At 35.4% G+C, this 24305-nt stretch overlaps 6 protein-coding genes and 2 long non-coding RNA genes across 12 annotated transcripts in view; 4 read left to right on the top strand and 4 right to left on the bottom strand.

Moving 5' to 3' along the window:
- Window positions 1–6494, top strand: part of ric8a (ric8 guanine nucleotide exchange factor A) — a 469139-nt gene extending 462645 nt beyond the window's left edge. Inside the window, exons 2-4 of one of the 2 annotated variants that reach the window (XM_075298182.1) lie at window positions 4455–4506; window positions 4582–4683; window positions 4748–6494. In XM_075298182.1, coding sequence (XP_075154297.1) covers window positions 4603–4683; window positions 4748–6292 — 1626 coding nt within the window. In that variant the 5' untranslated portion in view covers window positions 4455–4506; window positions 4582–4602 and the 3' untranslated portion in view covers window positions 6293–6494. Of the gene's footprint in view, window positions 1–4340; window positions 4507–4581; window positions 4684–4747 lie in introns of those variants that run through there. The other variant, XM_075298181.1, reaches the window with a different exon arrangement.
- Mis12 lies at window positions 452–1277 on the top strand. The gene is made up of 2 exons (XM_075298180.1): window positions 452–978; window positions 1035–1277. The coding sequence occupies exons 1-2, from the start codon at window positions 622–624 to the stop codon at window positions 1212–1214; spliced, it is 537 nt and encodes a 178-aa protein (XP_075154295.1). The 5' UTR covers window positions 452–621; the 3' UTR covers window positions 1215–1277.
- On the bottom strand, window positions 1231–3170 carry mRpS30 (mitochondrial ribosomal protein S30). Its single transcript, XM_075298179.1, has 3 exons — window positions 2629–3170; window positions 2132–2571; window positions 1231–2076 (listed from the first exon to the last, which is right to left on the bottom strand). Exons 1-3 carry the CDS (start codon window positions 3090–3092, stop codon window positions 1301–1303), a joined length of 1680 nt encoding a protein of 559 aa, XP_075154294.1. The 5' UTR covers window positions 3093–3170; the 3' UTR covers window positions 1231–1300.
- Window positions 6495–8221: 1727 nt separating the features above from the next.
- On the bottom strand, window positions 8222–15331 carry Erk7 (Extracellularly regulated kinase 7). The gene is made up of 10 exons (XM_075298183.1): window positions 14830–15331; window positions 14531–14730; window positions 14270–14460; window positions 13996–14202; window positions 13766–13930; window positions 12717–12813; window positions 12556–12662; window positions 12365–12496; window positions 9554–9736; window positions 8222–9494 (listed from the first exon to the last, which is right to left on the bottom strand). The coding sequence occupies exons 2-10, from the start codon at window positions 14609–14611 to the stop codon at window positions 8339–8341; spliced, it is 2319 nt and encodes a 772-aa protein (XP_075154298.1). The 5' UTR covers window positions 14612–14730; window positions 14830–15331; the 3' UTR covers window positions 8222–8338.
- On the top strand, window positions 11583–12902 carry LOC142227942 (uncharacterized). Its single transcript, XR_012720018.1, has 3 exons — window positions 11583–12295; window positions 12377–12523; window positions 12602–12902. It is a non-coding gene; the product is annotated as an uncharacterized LOC142227942 (long non-coding RNA).
- Window positions 15332–16995: 1664 nt separating the features above from the next.
- LOC142227943 (uncharacterized) lies at window positions 16996–17874 on the bottom strand. The gene has a single exon (XM_075298184.1). The coding sequence runs from the start codon at window positions 17741–17743 to the stop codon at window positions 17198–17200; it is 546 nt and encodes a 181-aa protein (XP_075154299.1). The 5' UTR covers window positions 17744–17874; the 3' UTR covers window positions 16996–17197.
- A 1552-nt stretch (window positions 17875–19426) lies between these two features.
- On the bottom strand, window positions 19427–19938 carry LOC142231691 (uncharacterized). The gene is made up of 2 exons (XR_012720867.1): window positions 19723–19938; window positions 19427–19665 (listed from the first exon to the last, which is right to left on the bottom strand). It is a non-coding gene; the product is annotated as an uncharacterized LOC142231691 (long non-coding RNA).
- Window positions 19939–23643: 3705 nt separating this feature from the next.
- The window catches only part of bves (popeye domain cAMP effector bves), a 58820-nt gene continuing 58158 nt past the window's right edge, over window positions 23644–24305 (top strand). For 3 of the 4 annotated variants that reach the window (XM_075298212.1, XM_075298213.1, XM_075298214.1), the window contains exon 1: window positions 23644–24206. The gene's annotated coding sequence lies outside the window, so the exon portion shown is untranslated. The remainder of the gene's footprint in view (window positions 24207–24305) is intronic. The other variant, XM_075298211.1, reaches the window with a different exon arrangement.

Raw genomic sequence — 24305 nt, forward strand, 5'->3', positions numbered from 1 at the left:
CTGATCAAGAAACAAGCAACATCGATGAAAATACGATTAACCTGAAAATATATTTCATTAAAAATTTGGTATTGTGTTGTTTTCGGTTAAAATGAATGATGAGGAATTAATATTTTTCGTGAAATTCATTTAATGTGCTTTACAGACTATCAGTTATTCCGGACGTGTCGAACATATCCCATATATTGTGCACATTATAAGTTAAGTCCGAAGGCATAATCGATAATGCTGCATGTTTGTGGGATCGATAGCACATTTACCGATTATTTGGTCATCGCCGACAATTCGTATCGATTGGCCACACTGTAAGGTTCTTTACAAACACAGACATTCCATCCGGAAAAGCTTATAGTCTGGACGACTATTTTGTTGTTGCTTTGCCAATTTTGCCTATACGCATTATTACAATTAAAAACGCTCCAGTAAATACACCCCCCAACAACGCTCGCTTTCAACATCTTCAGCACTTGGTTAATGATGATCTTCGTTCGGTCCATCGTTACGAGACATGGTGAGGGGACGATGGAACGCTTTTAAATTGGCATAAAGTACAAATACAGGACCGACCAAGGACAACGACCAAATTTAAGAAATTTTGTGTGGTTTGTAAATAATTTATATATGGAACAGGAACGTGAGATTGAACATTTTGGATTTTCTAATGAACATGTATCAGTCGAAAGAAGATATTATGTTAAAAAAATCATTAACAACGCCTTGGATGGTATTTTAAACAAGATCGTTTGCTCCGAAGTAACAAACCAGCGTCTATTGGAAGAGAAGGATAAAGTTTTTCAGAATATTTGGCAATCTATCGAGGACCATGTAAAACATGCAGAAGTATTGGATAAAAAATACTTTTCAGTCCCTGAACATGTACTACTACCAGCCTATTTTGACCACGAGAAGTCATATTCGGAGAGCGATGAGAAAAAAATTGATGAACAAATTGAGATGCATAAAAAGGCATTTCTTGAGGCACGTAATGTTCTCAAGCATAGTGTGTGCTTTTCATTAATATTTCATTTCTATAGAATTCCATAATGTTGGCTTCATTGAAATTGGAAAATAGTCAAATGGAGGCATTTCTTCCCTTTTTGAATGACGAACTCAACGTGCAAAGCACTCTCAAGGAAAGCTTTCGAAGTTTAAACATGAAAGAAATCAATGAATTGGTTGAGAAAACTTTGGCATTTGCTGAGGCGGAGCATTAATGATCAAAGCAACAGGTTTGATTTTACAATAAATTTTATTCCAATTTGTTTTACGATATTAAATTTTTTATTTTGAACAATCAATCCTAAGGATAGTAAGTAGCTTTAAACTTCTTTTTGCTTTTTGGGCCCTCTGGGCGTACTGCTTTCGGAATATATTTCTTATCGTATTGATCTAATGTTCGTTTCCATGGATTCACAAATACCTCAAAGAACCGGCGTCTTGCTTCTAGTGGTCGTGTTTTATTATCAATCTTGTATAGTTTTTCCCACATATATATTTCGGGCAATGGTAAATGGCGAGGTCTATTCGAGCACATGTGCTTAAATGTCTCTTCCAAAAATGTTCGCTTTTCCACATCTGTATAGTCGGCCACTCGCTGGACATGTTTGTCCAAATATGGTGTCAATTCCTCCGGCGTTCTTTGTAAATCGGGCTTTCTGGTGTAGCATTGTATTAAATGTTTTAAAACTTCTTCATTAAAGCCAACTATTTTGCCGTTTTCATCGAATTCTTGGTACATTTCCATTTCGTTGGTCCCTCTACAGCTATTTGTGCGAGGATTTTCTTCGATAAGGTTTCCATACATGCACACTGTATTCAATTGATATTCGTAAAATGACCATGATTTTCCGGAAGTTATAATTGTTTGGGCATTATATGGATACGTTAGTTCCGAAAATGTATTGAAACCAAAATAGTTCGCTTGGGCTAAGAGCCATGCAAAGCTAGATTGAATTGCATGTGCATGCAAAGCATTGGCGTGGTCATCCTCTCCATAATTCTTCGGTCGCCATTGAATAGGTGCTCTCGTTTGGTACGAAATATAGCCAAAACTTGTTGAGCTATTTGGCCAGTAACCTGTGAACTAAACTGTCAACGATTTTGAACTACTACAATTGCATAGTGAACGAACCTGGTATATTTGTTCCGTGTTGATGGTCAGTAGAGAAGCCAAGTGTCCTTGGATCGTATTCGATACGCGGAACTTGTTTTGCCAATTCCAAATTGGTGTATGCGCTTTCATCTTTCCACGGTTGTAACTGCAAACGGTGCCTTAATGCCATCATTGGTCTACCTTTGTATTGCATAAAGCGATCCACAGGGTCTTTCGCCGAATCTTTTTGCCATTCCTGGCCTTCCTTAGATTTAACAACATTTTTTGGCGCTTCTATTCCTCCAACGGACCAAAACGCTTCATGTCTGGGATTAAAATCAATTTCCAATTCATTAAGATGAGGAAAGTCCATGGAGAGGTTGTTTATTAAAGTCCTATTTATCTGTTCCACAATTAACTGGCTGAATGCTCGTTCCCGTTCAACAGGATTTTGCATTGATGTATCCCAAATATTTTGGCTGAAAAGTTTCTTTTTTTTTAAATAAAATAGCAACATATTTATGTTTGTAATTCACCTGAAAAATTCATGACTGAATTCCAATGTGTCCACTATACTTCCGGTTAAGGATTGAACATAGGATGACAATTTTTCATCAACTTTATCATTCGGCATTGGCTCAAAAGCGGTGCGGGTATAATGTTGAATGGCTGGTAGGCAATTGTAGGGCAAACGTTCCTCGTTCATGAGAACCACTTTGTGTCCATAGTACCTTGGCATGTTTATTTTCATAAGTTTTTCTTCCACTGTGGGGGCATTTTGTATTTCTTCACGCCAGTTTTTGGATTTAATTTCTTTTTTACCCTTAAATGATGTATCAATTATTTCGGGATAATGTGGTGTCTCCCAATACTCATTGTTTTCATCAACATGGTCTCTTTGGACCGCCGCTTGAGCGTTTTGAGCCGGTGTCGAAATGTATGGACGACTTAAGGCCATACATCGCACCTTCCATAGTCTAGAACTATGCGAAAATAACATTTCCAGTTAACTTTATAGAAATTATTGCAAAGCCTCTAAATATCTATTGGTTATGAAAGAATCATATGGGACAACAAAAATGTTCTTATTAAGGGTGCACCCAAACTGTGACGTACAACGTACAGCAATGAGCCACCTATTCAAAGGCATGCTGCGCATTGCGTATTACTACTAAAGCGTTTTGAACATATTACTACGTTGGGTAATCATTTGTATGGGCTGTCCAACGCCATATCAATTTGATAGTGAATCCCATCTTCAACATTAATTCAAATGGCCTTGCAAAATACTTGCTTTCAACAAATTTTCCAATAGGTTTGAAGCATTAAAATGAAATTTAGTTTGAAAAGTTGTTGCTAATATGTTGAGAAATTGTTGCTAACGTGTTGAATTCTACTGTTGAGGGTAATGTCTGTTTTTTGTTGAGAACGCGATTTTCTCAACAATTTCTCAAATTGAATTCAAACTAATTCTTTAAAAATTTTTTGAAAGCGTATTGAATATAAGCGTTTCTCCAATGCTTGTTTTTATTGGGTCGTTTCTCAAAAACAATCGCTGGTACGCAACGGTACGCAACGGTACGCTTACGGTACACGCAAATACGCCTCAATTTAACTGGTCGATGTGGGGACAAAATTCGTAAATTCTGGTAAAATCTAGGGATCTATAGTACAAACTAATAATCGATTTTTCGACATTTCGATTATTGACTTTTAATCAAAAATCGATTTTCGATTATTTTTACCAATGAAAATTCGAATATTCGATTTTTCATAATCGATTTTCATAGAAATAATGATTCTAAAAAATATTCGATTTTATGAAATCTATTTGTCTTTTTGTGAGTATTATTAACAATATTTGGTAAGAAAAGCAAAAAATTAGTGCTCCAGTCAAACATGTTAATTTTTAAATTTGTTTAAAAATTAAAATGTTCAATATAAAATTTTTAACATGTGCCAATCATTAATTTTTATTTCCCCAAATAATTACACTATAAATTCAAGGAAATTGAAAACACAAAGATTCATTTCCACCAATTTGATATTTTATTTAATAAAATCAGAATTTTTATTTTTCTAGTTCAAAATTTAAACTAAATTTTTGGTGGTCAAAATTAAAAATTAGTTGAAAATCTAAAATCGATTTTGCGATTATTTTTAGCTTAATAATCGATTTCGACTTTTTTAGATTTTCATGCCAAAATTCGAATAATCGATTAATCGATTTTCGATTTATAGATCCCTAGTAAAATCCAAGTATGACAATCCTAACTTATTATTAAATGTACATTCATAAATTTGACATTTTGTTTATTTATTTTCCATAAATCTAGAACAAGTATCGGCAAGCGCATAGAAGGTAATAATCATTTCGAAGTATTAATTGGTCACTAACATTGTGCGCATACTAAGTATGTCGGATCAAGTTAATTGTGTTTTTATGGCTTCCCTGTGATGATAATGGTTGTATTTTCATTGTATTTCAGAAACTATTTGCTGTAACCGACATGGATGAGGAACATATAAAATATATAAATGAGAAAAATGCTGAAAAGTTCCCAAAAATTTTGCAAACATTTAACGAAGAGGTAGGTGTGAAAACAAGCCTTTGTTTGGTAATCTATTTTTGAGCAATGCCATTATTTCCTCCAGAACGCAAATCTTTTTCAATTCGAGAAGTTTCACAATAACGACTTGTGGGTTAGCCTATGGAAAGCTGTATTTTCGATTCTAAACGATGTTGGCTTGGAAAAGTACCATATTGAATGTCTAAATACAATAAGGATTTTATCGCGCGACGAATCAAGCCTTCTTAAAAACAATATAGTTCCTGATGTGGGTTGCTTACTTAATCTAGCCCATTTGTCGTTGGGGACTTCGACAATCTCTACTGCCACCACACCAGATTCCGATCAATCGTTTAATGTTGACATAGTTGTAGAAGCCCTGAAGTGTCTGTGTAATCTGGTCTTTCAAAATCCCGAAGTAAGGCGAGAATGCGTACGCCAAAATGTTGTTGATCTAATATTTCAACGATTGTCGTCGTCTTCACAAACCGAATCTTCCATAGAGCTGTTCGACATGAAGCTATTGTTTTTGATAACTGCATTGGATACCACTGTTCGAAGCCGAGTTTTGATTGAGCTTAATGGTCTCACCTACTTAACCGAGTTGTTAGACGAAAAGCTTAGGAACATTTCTGAATTCAGTGATGAACAGTTTGATATTCTTATTGAACTGCTGAAAGTATTGTTCAACGTAACATCCATGACTGATAAGAGTCCCAGTGAAAATGAAATTCAAAGCCTTCACTTGACGAGTGTAATCCGCGATTTACTTTTGCGGTTTGGTGCAATGAGTACTGACAGGGAGCGTTCTGTTGTATCACATTCCATTGATCTTCTGACGAATATCTCAAGCAGTTGTCTCAGCGAATTAATGATAAAATGCGAAGGTGCCACGCTACCATCAGATAAGCGTTGCATATTTGAAAATCGAAATGTTACCGCCTTAGAAAGCATACTGCGCTATCTTCACTATGTCTTGGAGGATAATGAAAAGTCTTCTTCCACTCACAAGGAACTTGTTCAGCCTGTATTAGCAATTTTAGTGAAATGTGTGTCAAGTAATCCAATTATGAGACACTATGTACGAAGTGTAATACTTCCTCCGTTACGAGATGTCTACACTCGTCCCGAAGAAGGAAACGAGTTGAGAAATTATTTATGCCGACTTCAAGCAACTCCCAATGTGGTAGTAAGAAATCTCACGTACGAACTCTTGCTCGTATGTTGCAAAAAGAATCAGGGCCGTCTGATAAAATATTTCGGATATGGCAATATGGCTGGCCTATTCGCGAATGCAGGTCTAATGAGTAGTCGAAAGGTGGAAAATATGGAGTTTTCTTCAGATAGCGACAATAGTGATACAGAAGAATACAACCAAATGGAACATGCAATCAACCCTGTAGTGGGATGTTATATGCCTCCAGCTCCTAATCCTTTAGAAGGAATGACAGAAGAGCAAAAAGAATATGAAGCTGAGAGATTGGCCACTTTAGTTGACCAACTAGATCGTTGTGGCATTATTAAACCATGTCGTATAAATGCCGACGGTAAACCTGAACCAGTTGATCATATTCTTCAGCTACAAGAAGAGTTGCCACAGCAACAAATGCCCCAGAAAGGTAAAAAGTAAATAGTGTACGGTGTTGCTGATTGGAACTGCGAATTACTTCTTACCCGACGCAATAAATACCACTTTTTAAATAAGTATTTTATGTGATCGTCTTCTGCGTAATTGGTTACTATTCCATTTATTGCAAACGACACTCCCCCGTTATAGCCTAACATAGTAAATTATTTAGATATTAATAAACGAATACTGGACAACTAAAAAATCTCTTACTATGTTACTAGTGGCATTTTTATATATGCATATATTTTACCAATACACTGTGGAGGTCTCTTGGGTGATATTTTTAAACAATTCGCAATACCATCACCTCGAAATTCAAATCGGATTAAGAAAATAGAATGGAAAAAGACATCCACCAAAGGAATTTAAATCGCTTTGAAATCATTATTTTCTTTGGTAAGATTTTTTTTTTTTAAATCTGATATAACTAGAGGTACATCAATCAGATATGTCCTTTACATAAGAGTAAATCTCATGTACGCGAATAAAAATTAAATTTCGTGCGTGAGATCCCTGGCAAATGGGTCCGTATATTCATATTAATCGCATACATTCGGGACCAATTTTTGTACAGAAATAAAGTTTTGACAAAAGTTTCTACAGAGAAAAATTTTGACAAAATTTTCTGTAGACATAAATTTTGGACAAAATTTTCTATAGAAATAAAATATTGACTAAACTTTCTATAGAAATACAATTTTGTCAAAATTTTCTATAGAAATAAAATTTTGACAAAATTTTCTATAGAAATAAAATTTTGACAAAATTTTCTATAGAAATAAAATTTTGACAAAATTTTTTATAGAAATAAAATTTTGACAAAATTTTCTATAGAAATAAAATTTTGACAAAATGTTCTATAGAAATAAAATTTTCACAAAATTTTCTATAGAAATAAAATTTTCACAAAATTTTCTATAGAAATAAATTTTGAAAAAATTTTTCTATAGAAATAAAATTTTGACAAAACTTTCTATGGAAATAAAATTTTGACAAAATTTTAGTAGATTATTTTAATCTCGAATGGCAACCGCGTTTATAGTTCTAAAATATGATTAATATAACATTTTAAATCATGAAAAACATTTTACAATTTGTTGTTCGCTTATACGCCTTGCAGACTATAAGTTTATCCGGACGACAATGATCGTTTCGAACATATCCCATATATCGGCCACATTATAAGTTAAGTCCTAAGGCATAATTGATACTGCCGCATGTTTATGGGATCGGTAACATATTTACCGATTATTTAGTCATCGCCGACATGTCGTATCGATCCAATACACAGTAAGATTCTTTACACACATCCAACATTCCGTCCGGAACAACATTATTAGCGCATATGACATGAAGGTAAAAAATAAAACAGCAAACGCCTATTGCGTTTTCGTCTGGCTTTTCTTTGTGTGTACCGACTTGATTCATACGTATGTGTAAATAAGCCGATAATGATTTAAGAGATATACCACAAGACTATTTTAATAATACGTCGCAACCGCATTAATAAATATAAAAATGATTGCTTTCAACGAATCTCCCTTTTTGCATTATTTTTATACAATATGCAGTTGCCGCAAATCATAATATTATTTCTTTTCGGCTGACTTTTCTTTGAGTGTACCGACTTGATTCATACGTATGTGTAAATAAGCCGATAATGATTTAAGAGATGTTAAGAACTTTAATTTTGTTGTATGGTGACTGTATAGAAAAATATACCACAAGACTATTTTAATAATTACATATACGTCGCAACCGCATTAATAAATTTAAAAAATGATTGGAGTCAACGAATGTCCCTTTTTTGCATTATTTTTATACAATATGCAGTTGCCGCAAATCATAATATTATTTCTTTTCCTAGCCCATACCCATATCCAAATTCTTTAGTTAAAAAAAAAAAAATAAATAAAACAACAATCACAATATTCATACAATATATAATGATATTAAAAAATATATTATATTCCAGTACGATTGTAAAAAATATAGGCAGTTTGTAAGGCGTCACTTGAGCATAGACTATCAAGTGATATTGAAATATTAAATGAATTTCGAAAAGGCACGCGAACCATGTTTTTGTAACGATATGCTTTGCTCCTTGTAAACCTTTGCTTCTTGTTGACATAATCTTTGTCCATTATATTTGTTGTTTACATATTTCTTGGTATCTTTACTGCGGCTCGAAAACGATTTTGAATTATCCACCATTTGAATCAACCTATCGCAACTTCCCGATGTGGATGTTTCTGGTTTAAGGGCATCTGAGTGTTTCGACTGTTTCGTTTTGGCAAGTAATTGAATGTAACTATTTTTTATTGGCGTATCGGGATATTTCATTTTAGATGGCATTATTTTCAAATTATGTTGTTTTTCCATTTCTCGGTCATGTTGATTGTTGAAAATTTCATCATTGGCTTTCGTTTTATCCATTTGCTTGGTGTGGCTAAAAGTGTCCCGACAGAAATTTTTTACTTCATTCTTATAACGCTCTATTTCATCTTCTAATCTCTTCAATCGTCTTTCATAGCAAAATCGTTCATCTTGAGGTTTTGTAGATTTCTCGCTACCAGGAGATTTATTTGAATAATAGGTTAAAGATTTCGCTTGGCGCAAGATTGGCGAAGAAGAGGATGTTGTGTTAGATGTCGTAGGGTCTGATGTTTTGTTATTACTAATTTCATTATCGAGTTTGTTCAATGCTGTAGAGCTTCGGTGCAGCCTGTGTGAGTTGGTGGTGAGGAGACCCTTATAGGAACTATTTAATGAATGACCAATGGTGTTACTGTTGCTTAGTGAATGTCTTTTTCCATGTTGCGCAGGAAATTCATTGACAATATTTAATAGACTAGGTTTCGACTGGTGGTATTGTTGTCCTTGAGCTTTGGTTCGTTGTATAAGACGATCTTCCAAAACATTGGATGCTGTTTGTTTTTCACCAACATCGTCACTGCTGGCAACTAAGTTATTGCCTAGTTTACCTTGTTTACGCTTGACTACGGGCGTATTAGGAGTGGAAACTATTTTTGTAAGACTCTTTTTGGAAAAGTTGTTGTTGGAGTCATCTTTTTTCTCAGTTTCTTTGTCATTTAATTTATATTTTTCTTCAGTTTCCATTTTTCTACTATTGTGTTTTACTTTTGCTAGCTTTTTTCCTTCAGACTTTTCTTGTGTATTTACTTGCGGTTTATTTTCGATACTGTTGTAAGATAAAAAAAAATGAAAAATGAAGAAAATTCAAATGAAAATATTACTTACCGCTGTTTAAATACAGTATCTCCTAGCTTGGAGGTGAGTTCAATTTGTTTCTTCTCTGAAGAGGATACTTGCACAATTTCGTATAATTTTGATCTATATTCGGGCACACTAAGACGAACATCATCTCGAAATGGAGGCAAGATATCAACGTTAAGTTCAATTTCTGGTATTGAATTGCGAAACCTACATAAGAGTGAATTATTAAAATTTCCTTCGTTATTGTTAGAATTTTGTTGCTTGTTTTAAAAATTTTGAAAATTATCTATGTTAATTGTTAATTTATTAATTAATTATAATTTATAAATTAACTCGCAGATTACATTTACTATCTTACCAACATTAATCACATACAGTAATTTAAAAGATCTTTGTATATCTTGTAGTGTGTGAATGAATAAATAAAATAATAATAATAATAATAATAAATATTTGAGATTTATGACATATGACTCATAAAGTTAGCAATATCCACACATGAATTGGAATAGATGTAAAATCCTATTTTAAAATAGGACTTCGCTGGGTTTATATAAAATATTTGGCAAATCCAACAACGTCGTTTTCTATAGTATTATAAATATAAAAATATAATATCAATGATACCACCTCTCCTTTTCATAATAATTTAATTTTACTACGATCTTTTAATAAATGGCCTAATTTAAAAACTGTGTCTGTGTGGTATCCTAAACCAAATGAACAAAGAAATATGCCAAAGTTTAAGAAGATGAGTTCTAAAAAAAAGTAGATTAGTAGATTTTTACCAACATCAAAGGTCGACAAGTCAATTGCACTATCATTTTAGCAATCTCGAAAGTCAATACTCAATTTCGAAATTTATAGAAACGAGGTATCTGTTTTCGAACTTAATATATGTATGTTCTTCAAAAGCGTAGGAAGGCCTCTGGGGAGGGGGCTTAGACCCCCCCAGAAAAATTTTAGCCCCCCCAGAATTTGAAAACCTATTTACGATTTTCCATTTTTATAAAAAATAAACAAGCCCAGCCAAACAAGCGTCGCCAAAAAGTAATGAAAATGATCTTTTTGGATCCGGAAGTGGTGCAAAATTGGCGAAGAAGCGATGAACTTAACATGGGCTTGTCATAGGACGGAAGTCCTCCATTTCAACAGCCGTTGCACTGAATTTGCATCACTTCTTTAGGTGTGATCCGAATTCAATGTTTTGAATGTAAATTAAAAAATTCTGTTATATTTTGTCAAATAAATAATTTTTATAATTTTTAATGAATTCTAATGCTTGTCGAAAACGTTTGACCTCAAATATTTTCAAAAATTCACAAGTTTTTCAGATTGGATTTAGAATTTTTTTCGACAAAATTTAAATTATTTGTACCTTTTTATGAATTCTTACTTCGTTTTTAAGGTATTTGAAACAAAAAAGTTAGTTATAAAAAATTTAATTTAAAGAACTTGCTGAGTAGTTAAAATAAAGAACATCATTGGGAGTACATTTTCTGGAAGTGCTTTTAAAGTTGTGCCTTTGGAAGAACTTCCAAATTTTTTTGCTGGGAAATGTGTGCAACTACTTTTAGTTGCTTTATTATAAATTAATTTTCGAGTTATTTTGATGTCTATTTTTTTGTTAATTTTTATGAAATAAAACATTAATTGAAATATAAATAAATGAAATATAAATTTTTAGCTAGGGGGGCTATAGCCCCCCCTAGGAAAATTGTCTAGCTACGCTAATGATGTTCTTTGTCTTAATATGATTCTAGCTAGATTATTACGTGATATTAATCTCATCTTTCGATTTATACTTAACCGGCGGATAGACATCCGGTTAGTAACATTTTCGTGCCAATAACACAGCTTTGCAATGTATTTCGTATGAGAGCAAAATGTAAACAAGTGATAATAGGACTTTTCTTTTAGAACTGGATGCAATATTTGTATGGGCTAACCAGAACATCGTTGCACTGGTTCACTTTATAAAGTGACGATTCTTCGATTCGCAATAGCAATTTATTGTGACTAATTTATCGAAAAGATGAAATTCAAACTGGTACAATGTCATAAATAATCGCAGTAGTAAATATTTTTCATAGATAACTATGTAATAGATGACCCATCGGTGTCAAACGCAGTCTGACAGTTCCCGAAATGAGGAATAACCGAAGAAAATAAGGGGAATCACAAATTCTCTCTTAGATTAGTTTTTACAATTTTCCTATTTTATCCACAATTTGAACATTTTTGAATAAATCATCTATATAATCAAATTAAATATTCAAAAGTTCATATTTGAACAAAAATTGCGACGAAAACCACGAAAATACAAAATATAATTTTGAGCAAATTTTCTCCTTACGAAAAACACAAAACGAAATGTCAGAAAATTCATTTGGGCTTCTTCAACATTTTCTGATCGGAGAGCGACGGGTCATCTATTAGTTAGGTTATCTATGATATTTATCACTAATTGGAGCATTTCATACATTAAAAATGCAAGATTTCACTTCTTTTCTGTGATTGTTTTTAAAAAGCTAATGACAGTGTTGCATATTTTTGGAGATGTCCTGGATAAACGAGTACTCTGTTTTATTTTAGTCCTTCACGGCTAAGGGTATCCAGTGCTAAAAGAAAACAGCCCTAATAATGCCTCAGGCAATTTTCGTTATCAAATATATAGCAATGCATTTTTTATGGGTAGCGGAAATTTTGGCTGGCGGTGTATACCGGCCTTGATAACAAGACATTGACAAACCGGTCCTAAGAAACGTAAAACTAATAAAAAAATATCATATTCTAATGTCTTAAATTACTTTGTTTAACAATTTCTTAACTCACTTTTCTACATAGGGATGATTCAAGGCTTGCTTGGCAGTCAATCTACCCAAAGGATCCAATACTAATAAGGATTTAACCAAATCTAAGGCATCTTTTGAGGCGTCGTTTAATAAGTCGGAGAAACCAATTTTTCTAAAATATATGATATATATTAAAAAGGTATTTTAAAATGAGTTATGATCATATTTTACTTTTCCTTAGATATTTGTTTTTTCAATAATACCGATCCAAAACCAGCGCCCACAGACCTAATGTCTTCTTCTGTTATATCCGGTAGAGTGGAAACAATTTTTTCAATCTGTAAGAAATCATTAAATGTTTTTCCGTGCAGCATTTTGAATTGTGTACTTACCTGATTTACTGTACTACTTCCTTGGAACAATGGTTTGCCACGAATCATTTCTCCTAAAATACATCCCAAGCTCCACATATCAATGCCTTTGGTATACCTACAAAAAGTTGTGATATATTGTAATTTGCCTCAATTGGTTTTTAAGGTTTTAAATTACAAATAAAGATATTAATAATAATAAAAAAATCTCTTTCAAAGTAAACTTAATAATTATGTATATTAATTATTATTGTATAGAACAAAAACTCTGCTAATAATAGCATTAACTATTTTAAATTTTTGTGCTTAAAGAGCAACAGATATGTAACAGCAAACATTTTTCTTTAGGTTAGGTTAGGTTAGGTGGCAACCCGATGTATCAGACTCACTTAGGCTATTCAGTCAATTGTGATACCACATTGCTGAACTTCTCTCTTATCACTGAGTGTTGCCTGATTCCATGTTAAGCTCAATGACAAGGGACCTCCTTTTTATAGCCGAGTCCGTACGGCGTTCCACATTGCAGTGAAACCACTTAGAGAAGTTTTGAGGCTCTCAGAAATGTCACCAGCATTACTGAGGTGGGATAATCCACCGCAGAAAAATTTTTTGGTGTTCGGTCGAAGCAGGAATCGAACCCACGACCTGCTAACAATTGCACCACGGTGGCTCTTTACTGAAGTAGTCAAAAATATTGTTGAAAAAGCAATCGTGTTTTTGACAAACATTTCTGCTGAAATAGCAAACTGACTTAGCTGAAATAGATTAACTTTTTTTCTGGGTTTTGAAGTAATTCTCTTATCAGATAGATTGAAGTGAATTTAAAATTTTCTTCGGATCAGCAGACTTTTCATCAGTATGTCTGCTGTTCCAACATACCAGATTGTTTGCTGCTGAAAAACAGAAGACAGTAATCTTTTCTATAATCGATCATAAATGTAATTGAGTGAAATCAATAAAAAATATTAATTTGGGAAAAATATTAATTCGGCACATTTAATTTTCATTTTCGCCTGTGAGATACAAACTTGGTACTCACCTTTAGTTAGTAGATATTCTAATGTAGTTACCTTTTACTTGCCACTAAAATTTCTGGAGCCCGATACCATCTAGTTGCAACATAATCGGTTAAAAGAGGTTCCTGCGGTGCATCACCACAACTCATATCATTCGAGTCGCTACGCATTGGCCATTGCGAAACCGAACGCGCTAAACCAAAATCAGCAAGTTTGCATCTGGAAACACACAAAAGGGGGGTCAATGTTAGGCTCTACCAATAATTATCTCAAAATTGACCGACCTGCATTTACTGTCGATTAGGACATTACTGGGTTTCAAATCTCTGTGTATAACATTGCCCGAGTGAATATATTTAATGGCATTTATTAATTGATACATAACATAACGTTTGTGTATATCCTTCAAAATGGTTCCTTTCTTAATGATATTGTGTAAATCACTTTCCATGTATTCAAATATCAGGTATATGTCCAAATTATTAGAAGCTCTTAAAATAGATAGTCAAAGTGTGTTCATATAATATAGATTTCCTATTCTATAGTTGCATCGCTTACTTGTAAACGTTGTGTAGCCTTACAATATTGGGGTGATGGCGAAATGCTTTTAGGAAAACAATTTCGCGGAAGGTACGTTGAGCATCTGTTTCATCTCGAAATGCATCGAATATTTTCTTTACAGCCACTGTTTCATTATTACGCTTGTCCAATGCCTTCCACACAATACCATAAGCTCCTTTACCCAGACGCTATTATTGAAATCGAATTCGAAATTTAAACGGCCAAATTTTGGATTTTGGATAAATTCGTCATGTTTACCTTTTTAATATCAAAAATTTTTGATATATTTTCATCAATCTCAGACATTTTATGTTTATCCTGTTTTGATTTCGTTGTCATGGTGGTGTTAGTGTTGGCTGCGGTTCGAGCAAATCTCCAAAGACGTATCTATGATAAATTTCTGTATATTTCCTTTAAGAGATTCAGCACCAAATGACCGTATTTAAAATGATACCGCGCTATGCATGCAATATCATCAGATTACAAGTGTAGGAGAAGACAATTTGTTTAATCGATACAATGGAAATGGATATGTGCAACCTAGTTCTGTTACATACCTGTCACAAATATCAAGTGCAATCGGTGTGCTATTTAAAGCTACAATTGCAATATAGTTTGCAATGAGATCAAATATTAGGATTTTTCTCATGTACGACAGATGAATTTTCGAACACAATCCGCAGATATCCTTGTTTTTGTCGTACGGTATGATATGATTCTAACTGGTGGAGCTGCTATACACAACCGGCATTTCGAAAAAAAATTCGTCCTGATTATTAAGGAACTAATATCTCCTCCGTGTTGTTTCCTTTCCCGGTTTGAGGTACTAAATTCGAATATTTTTTTTATTATTTTGATATATTTACACGTATTATGTCAAATAGAAATATAGAAAAAATATATGAATTGTTATGTGATTGCTACGACAATGAGAACTAATTGATTTTCTAATTTTCTGGACTTTTGGCACAATAGCTTTGTTTTCTTATTATTTTGGTTGTTGGTGGTTTCCTTAAGGATATTTTCTATGTACATATTGTGTATTGTGATGGATACCAAAAGTTCTTGTTTTTGTAGGTGTGCAACAAAAAGGATACATACACCGCACCTGTTTGCATAGCAACAACAGTGGTTGGTGCTTAATGCCATTGGAAATAATTGTCTAGGATAATGCACATCTAGTTCTAAGCACCAGCACGTGTTATATGTTAAGATTTTTTTTGAATGCTTGTACATACATTTTGATAATTGTTTGGTGTTGGTTTGTCCAGAATCTTAATTGAAAATTCTAATGAAATTAATATTAGTAGAAAAATATATGTAATTATTCCAAATAATTATTTTACTAACTAAACATTTATAATTATTTAATTTTATAAATAAAATATGCAAACTATTTTATAAATATATGGAGCCACCGTGGTGCAAAGGTTAGCATGTCTGTCTTGCATACACAAGGTCGTGGGTTCGATTCCTGCTTCGACCGAACATCAAAAAGTCTTTCAGCGGTGGATTATCCCACCTCAGTAATGCTGATGACATGTTTTAAAGCTTCTCTAAGTTGTTTCACTGCAATGTGGAACGCCATTTGGACTCGGCTATAAAAAGGAGGTCCCTTGTCATTGAGCTTAGCATGGAATCGGGCAGCACTCAGTGATAACAGAGAAGTTCACCACTGTGGTATCACAATGGACAGGCAGCTGCCAACTCCCATAGAGCCGAACATAAATTTATATATTTTTACATGTTAATTCTAATTCAATTGTATATTGTGAAAATTAACGAGATTTGGTTATACACAGAATATTATACTCCAGGAATTTTTGTTTATCGATAATACTTGGGGTAACAAAATAAACAAAATATAACAAAAAACACCGAATCTGGTTTAAGCAGACTGTTTTCTATTCCTCAAATTGGAATTTCAGCAAAATTAAAATACGTAAAATAGTTTGAAAAATAGCAGACAATATTTTATATTCCAGCAAACAGTGAGTCGTTTAGTAAATTTTTCTGCCGTGTCTGCTAAAAAATTGTATAGCCTCCATATAGCCTCATGTTCCGATTTAAATTTTTGGTCCAATTTTATCCCATGTATCTGAAATCGAGAATCTAGGGGCTCCTTTAGGTTCATAAGGAGATAAATCAAATTAAGTTTCTATCGGTAAAAGTTTGATACACCGTCTTCACGATTTAACTTCTTGAGGGGATAGAAGAGCCGCTAAAATAAAAAATAAATCAGTAAAAAAAGTATAAAATTATACCTTTTTGATACACATTTTATTATAACTTTTTGGGGAATAGCCCAAAGCTACTTTTCATAATATTATATTCTTTCAAATGGATTATTAAAGAAAAGTAATCGTGAAAAAATTGCGATTTTAGCGGCTGATATCAAGGCGATATTTCATCAGATATACCTAAAATGCAGTGGAAGATGGAATAGTATTATTGAGCATTTATGTATTAAATTAGTCCTTCAACTTTTCTGAATTTAACACCTTATCTTATACAATGCATTGGCGATAATTAAGATTGTATGAGTAGATAGTTTTTAAGATCATGAAGAGTCGATTGTATTTTATTACAAAAATTAAATAGATTCTATTAATTTGTAGATCAAGAAATTTCAGCTTCAATTTTGTCTTGGCAAAAAGGCACTTGTGCAACATTCATCAACTTAAGTTTATTCTTCCAAAATCCCTTCAGCTAAATAAAATACGTTTTTAATGTTTTTCAGATTACATTTAAATTATTTATTTAATTCATTAAAATAACAGTTCATAAAATAATAGGATACCTTTAATGATTCCATGGGGAATTGACTAAACTAAAACTTTGAAATATATTATATTTTGGGCTGACTTAAAGAATAATAAAAGAATATAAAAATAAAGAAATTATAGTTATTGGGTCAAATTTTTCTTATTCGTTTGCGTTTGTATGTCCTCGTTGAGAATTTAAATTCTGCATTATTTTGAATTGTTTCAAACGTTCTTCGAATTGAATCTTCAAAATGTCTTCCGAATTGTATAAGGAAAAGTTTATTTCCGGCATTCCAAACGCTGCAAGCAAATGGTTGATACGAACTCGTTCTTGAGCGATACTAGATATACATTCCAAGACCTCTTCCCGACTAATAAAATCCTCGCATGCTTTTTGAATTGCTTCGGCATTTGTTGTTTTCGGAGCTAATATCTTTGGTGTAGCTCTTTGGGAAGAAATGGTATTCCTCTCATTCTGTCCATCGCTTCCAACAATAGTATTGGTATTGTTACCGTTATCTTCGTCGACAAGTTCAACACCTCCAAACTGAACTTCAACGTCTTTGGCTTGAAGAGCACTTTTTCTGGGACGGCGGCGACTTTGCGATTGGGGACTTTCGCTGAATTCAATGTTGTTGGAAGAAGTCGATGCAGAAATCGCTTCATTGTCCTCGTCTGAATCTATAATTTCTATGACCTTATTCATTTTGCCGCTGGTTTTGCTTGTTTACCACCTGCTGTTGATACCAAAGACAATCTAGAAGAAGACGGAGTTTTGTCACAACAAAATTAAACTGTGTTAAATCACAATGACTTCTTTTATTCAGTTACAGTTAATATGTTCTCACCACAACTCGCTTTCATATATGAAATTGGTTTAAAAAATATTTACAGTTATATTAAATATAATATATGAAATTGTTTTAAAAAATATTTACAGTTATATTAAATATAATATAAGATAATTCATAAAGTTTATCATATCAGCAACAAAAATTATATGTGTAAAAATCATTAAATATCAAAAATTTAATGATTTTTACACATTTGTTGTTTCCAAACATATAAAAATATTTTAACTATCATGCGCTTTATGCGCATTACAGACTATCAGTTATTCCGGACGACAGTACTCGTGTCGAACATATCCCATATATTGTGCAGATTATCAGTTAAGTCCGAAGGCATAATCGATACTGCTGCATGTTTATGGGATCGATAACACATTTACCGATTATTTAGTCATCGCCGACATGTCGTACCGATCCGACATATTGTAAGATTCACCCAAGGAAATTTGTTAGTAGGGACAGCAGAATAACTTTGGTTTTAAAAAATCTAATTTTACAATGCTGCATTTTATTTTTTGGAACATAGCAATTAATTCTTGTTGTTGTTGTAACAGTTTATTGTGATCTCATCCATTTCATGTTATACGCTTGGTACATCAGCTTGTTGGCAGATCAAGGAACTCTGCGACTAAGATGGGGTGTGTCCAGAGTGATCTGGTGGTAAGTCGGGTTGGTTTGGCTGGGCAAGAGAAAAGATGACGCGTGTCGTGTGGCCCTTGGTTGCAAATTGGACAAACGTCAACTACGCTGCTATCAATCACCGATAAGTAGGAATTGAGGCGGCTGCACTTGCCTGATCTTAATTGGGCCAAAACTACCCTAGTCTGCCGTGGGAGGTCTCTTTCCTCCGGTGCTATGGGCGGTGGTCGGACTCCAAGAACAGGATTAACCTTGTAGCTTCTCATCGCTTCAGCTACAGTATCCTCATGAATCCTGTTCAAACCTGCCTGGTACGCTGCTTGATCTAGAGACTCTCTTTTATAGCGCTGGATCTCGCGCTCTAGATTATGTATATCAACCCTAACGTTCCTGGGTGGTGGTTGTGTATCCATAAGATGGTGGTTTGGATGATTACTGCGATAACAACCCAGGAGATACTGCTTTGACAACATGTAGTTGTGTCTTCGCACAGGGATGATCTTTGTCTCCACATAAAGGTGATCCAGGGGTGTGCTGCGGAGACACCCAGTTGCAGTTCTAAGAGCAGCGTTCTGGCAGGTTTGTATATTATTCCACTGCGTATCACTGGTCTGCGGTGTCCACACTGGCGCTGCATAGTTTACCACTGACCGGCCAATTGCCTTATAACCCTGCCAACATTTTTTGAATTTGGGGACTCTTTTGAGAATCCCCACTACGTCGAAAACAATCATATACGACATCAAAAACTCGTCGGAAAAGCGCCGTCACTATTGAGAAGTTGTACCACGCCAAGTTACTACAAAAATGTTTCGCATGAGTGCAATTATTAGGTGCCTTTATAGATCAATTTAGAACGACGCCAATAAGGGACCCTCCAAACAATCAGAAAAAGTGCATTTTAAGATAGTTGTAAAAGAATCATTGTGGTCGAGTAAAACACGTTTGTTTAGATATTTATTAATTTGATTAAACATTTACAAATACTTAAAAATATAACATTTATACCACTATCACATTACATTTAACATAATTTTTGGCATTAATGATGATGTTGAGTTACAAGTAGCGAGTTACATGTTGCTGCGTCTATCAACCAGAGTTTTTATTCCATGGAGGCAGCGTGTCTGTAAAATATCTGAAAAACAATCACTTTATTCCATTTGGAAAATCACCAAATTGTTCACCAATATACCTTTCACAATTTTAAGCGTATAATCTATGTTTTCAGAACTTTATTTTCGTTTTTATTTAATTAAAATATAACAAGATGGTTGCGCTTGGCGTTTCACAAAAAAAAATGGCTTTTTTAACAGTAGGGATGGCAAATTACTTGCATGTACTTTTTGATGTACGTTTTCATGATGGTTGAAGTGACATTTACGAGTCTGTGGTAACGATGAGGTTGAAATGGAACTTTGAAATGCTGGCAGGGAAGTAGTTAGCAAGGTTTCTTTGTCCGCACCCCAAGTACTGCCGGCTAGTGACTTGAGGACCTTGTTTCTACCACGGAGCTTATTACAAATTGCAGTGGCATGGGCAGATGACCTAAAAAGGCTGTCGAATGTGACCCCAAGAATCTTGATGTAATTTGTGGTCGGAATTATTACTCCATCGACTCTGATATTCAACTGCCTGCGCACTTCTGCCGTCCATGTAGTAAATAGTGTGGCTGAGGATTTGGTGGGGGATATCCTCAAGTTTCTCGCAGTGAAATAACTGGTAATATTAGCTATGTAGACGTTCAACCGATCGCAAATGTCATCAACATTGGGCCCAGATGCCAAGATTGTACAGTCATCCGCATATGATACAATCTCGACGCCGTCAGGAGGGGGTGGAATCGAGGACATGTAGAGGTTAAACAGTGCCGGAGATATCACCCCACCTTGGGGAACTCCCTGTTTAACTCTACGCGGTCTTGACTTTCTGTCCCTGAATTCCACGTACGACTGGCGTCCACACATATAATTCAGCACCCAACGCTTCGCTCCTGCCGGTAGGGACGTATTCTCGATGTCCTCAAATAATGTGGCATGGTTGACCGTATCGAATGCTTTCGATAGGTCAAGCGCCACGAGGACCGTACTGTGACACGGCCTGGGCTGGTTAAGTCCCTTATTAATATGTGTCGAAATGGCATGTAAGGCTGTTGTCGTACTATGTACCTTACGGAATCCATGTTGATGGTGGGCAGCTGGAAAATTCTCCACAAGGCTGGGGAGGAGTAATGCCTCAAGTGTCTTGGCTACTGGCGAAAGAAGGGATATCGGTCTGTACGATTCACCTTTGTTCGAATCTTTGCCCGGTTTCAGTAGTGGAATCACCCTTCCCATTTTCCAGACATCGGGTATAATGTGTGATTCCAAAGACAAATTGAGGAGTCTGGTCAGGTACTCAACTCCCAGTATTCCCAGATGCTTCAGCATTAGCATTGAAATTCCGTCAGGGCCCAGCGCCTTAGATGGTTTCGCGCTGTTGATGACATTGGTAACTTCGGCTGCAGTAAATTGTGGTGTGTCATCGGCTCGGAGACCACGTACACGACGGGTTGCTCTCCTTTTCGCTCTATCACTCTCGGGATGCTCGACAAACTGTCGGTTGAAGTATTTGGCGCACCTCTTCGGATCAGTCACAGTCACGTCGCCAAATGTGACTGAAATCCCATCATACCTTGTGGAGGGGTTCGAGAGGGCTCTAACTGTTGACCACAATTTACCAGTTCCTGTTCCTAAGTTACATTGCTTCAGGTGCTCTAACCAAGTGTTCCGCTTGTGCTCGTCGACTATCTTACTAATCTCTAGATTTAGTTCTCTGATTCTAGGATCAGCAGGGTTAGCACGACGGCGTTCATCACGCTCGTCTGCGAGTCCCGCCGCTTCGGCTGGGAAGTTGGGCCTCACCTGGGCAATTCGACCAGCGGGTATGAAGCGAGCGGCTGCTGCGTTGATGATGTCCCGGAACTCCCTCTGGGCAACATGAACATGTGAGGGGGACGGGAGCTCACTGAAGCGGCGATCGGTGTATTCTCTGAAGCCTTCCCAGTTGGCTTTCTTTTGATTAATAAACGTCCGGCGTTCAGAGGTTATGAAATCGGAGGGTCGGTTGATGGTGAGAATTATGGGGCGGTGGTCCGAACCCAATGAAATGACGGGTTGCCAGGAGACGTCATTTATCAGACCAGGCGATGCTAACGATAAGTCTGGCGAACTGCTGCAGTCACCCATAATTCTCGTGGGGGCCTCTTCGTTCACCGTGCAAAATGTGGAGTCGTCTATCTGCTCTGCCAAAGCTATGCCCCTCTGGTCATTACCCAGGAGAGAATGCCAAAGTTCATGGTGGGTATTAAAATCTCCTAGAACCAATCGGTTATGCCCGCTCAACAACCACTCAATGTTTGGGCTATAACCAGGAGCACAGCTACCAACCGGCGGTATGTACACATTGTATAGCTCTATCTCGGCAGCCCCACACTTAACTGCTACCCCCATACATTCCATGTACGGGTCATTAGTGTCTAGCGCAAGCGTGATAGGTGTATACTGCACGGAACGGTGTAATATGAAAGCCAGGCCACCACCTCCATTTCTTGTGCGATCCTTCCGTAGGACATTGTACCCATCACAATGTCGTAGGCTGCAGGTGGGATTCAGCTTTGTTTCCTGGATCGCCGCGACCCTTATCCTTTTCCGATTCATAAAGTCTACGATCTCACTAGTCTTACCACGGAGCCCGTTGCAATTAAATTGCAAAAATGATGCACTCTCCGGAACTGGTACAACAATATTCGGTGTAAGATGCTGCGGCGGAGAATATTGTTGTGCGGGAGAAGTCGGTGGGGTCACATAATCAGATGACCCACTGCTGCTGTCATTGGCACAGCATCCTGCCACGAAGTCAGTTTGACTATACTCCCGCAGCGATGTTAGGCCGGAGCAATTCCGGAAGTGCACCCATTCCATGCACCGGTTACACCTCACCGAAACCGAGCGATGGTGAATTCGATTTCGGCAGACGGCACAGTACCATGGTCCGGGGTTTTCCTCTATCCCGGCTCGGACCAAAAGCAGGCGGAGAAGGCTCCCCGGGATGAACCTTCTCCAACACGAAAAAATGGACGAGACAACACGTACACTGAGGTGGCAGCCGCTGGCCGATGGCTGGTATCCATCGGGTCAATCCGGTGCGTAGAACCCGCCGCCGTGGGATTGTGATTCCATTCATTGGTACCCATGTACTATACTATTGGTTGCAGTGCTAATGCTTGTTTTGCAACATCAATTGCTGTGCTCCTTTTGTTAACATTTTGTTTTGTGTTCATTATCCCGATCCCCAGTACAAATGAAACGATTGTAAAATATAATTCACCAAATAAAGCTTTTATTTTGTTAACATTTGTGTTTAAATTTCATGTTTTATACATTATTTATGTTCTACAATATAGTAGCGAGCGGCTAGATGTTGGTTGTTATTTTATTACGGAAATACAACTTCATGTTATACTTTGTTTTATCAATCGATCAGATTACTTTTTTAAATAATAATCCGAAACACTTTCGCATTATAAATTCACAAAAATCAGTTTAATAAATACATTATTTCTTAATTCACATTGCAAATGGCGCCATGTTATAAAAATACTGACTGATCGATTTACGTCAGTTTTTCAACTCGAAAAAAACAAAGTATCACAAATGGAAAAAATTTCGCTAGTTTTTCGCATTTTTTGGTTTTGTATGGAGTTTCAACGAGAAAACCGAACAGATTACCGGCCTTAACAGCAAACAAAATATTTGCAGATCGTATTTAGGAGCTTGTTAGTATATTACAGTGCAAAAATACCAAAAACGACTTTTGTTTCTTAAATCTGCTTTGGGAAAAATTTATAACCTAAACATTTTATAAATTGTTGTTCATTAGGCCCTGAAGTACAAAAATATAACAGCAGACATCGACTGCTGTTTTTAGCAGACTTTTTTCTATGAGTGTTTTTGTAGTGTACTCTCGCCGGCATGTTTTTAATATAAAAATACTCGAACAAACCTAGTGTTGTATTTGAAATATACACGTTCTGTGTTTATTGGCCAACTTTAAATGTGTATGGCAACAATGGCGATAGTAGTAGTAATTTTCCTATTTTCTCCTTAAATCACGCGAATTCTATCGTTCGTGGGTAAATAAAAAGAAACGTCTCCTCGAATTTGTTTATTATTTCAACAAAATTAATTACATTATTCAATGAACTTGGTACGAAACTTTGTGGTATTTTTTGTTGTTTGTAAATAATGCATAAACAAAACATATGTGTAATAAATGAATCAAAATGTAAACTTTACCATTCACGGGGCCTCCAATACACACAAATGCGACTATAATAGAGGAAGATGAATGCGTTTTCGAATTCAGTTTTAATTGGAAATCTTCATTCTTAGTGACAACGGGCACAGTGAGATAGAGGCACAAATTTAATGTTTCACACAAAAAATACAATAAACCTTGATTGGAACCTTCGGTAAACGAGAAAGGTCCAAATATTAAAATTTCATGAATAAAAAAATACTGTGCTGAGTGTGTTCATCTCCATGACAATGAGATGGTGAAAAATCGAATTTAAATGCGTGGAATTGTTGTGTTTACGACGACGTATGACTCCTTTCTCTTTCTTTTTATCCCATCAAAGTAAGTGAACCTCTTATTTAAGCTTATATTCTAATTGATTTTACAAAATATATACACAATTATTGTATTTTATAACCCAGATTTGGAGGCATGATTGCT

This window comes from Haematobia irritans, chromosome 3 (assembly GCF_050003625.1).
Source record: "Haematobia irritans isolate KBUSLIRL chromosome 3, ASM5000362v1, whole genome shotgun sequence".
In the NCBI taxonomy this organism is placed as follows: Eukaryota; Metazoa; Arthropoda; class Insecta; order Diptera; family Muscidae; genus Haematobia; species Haematobia irritans.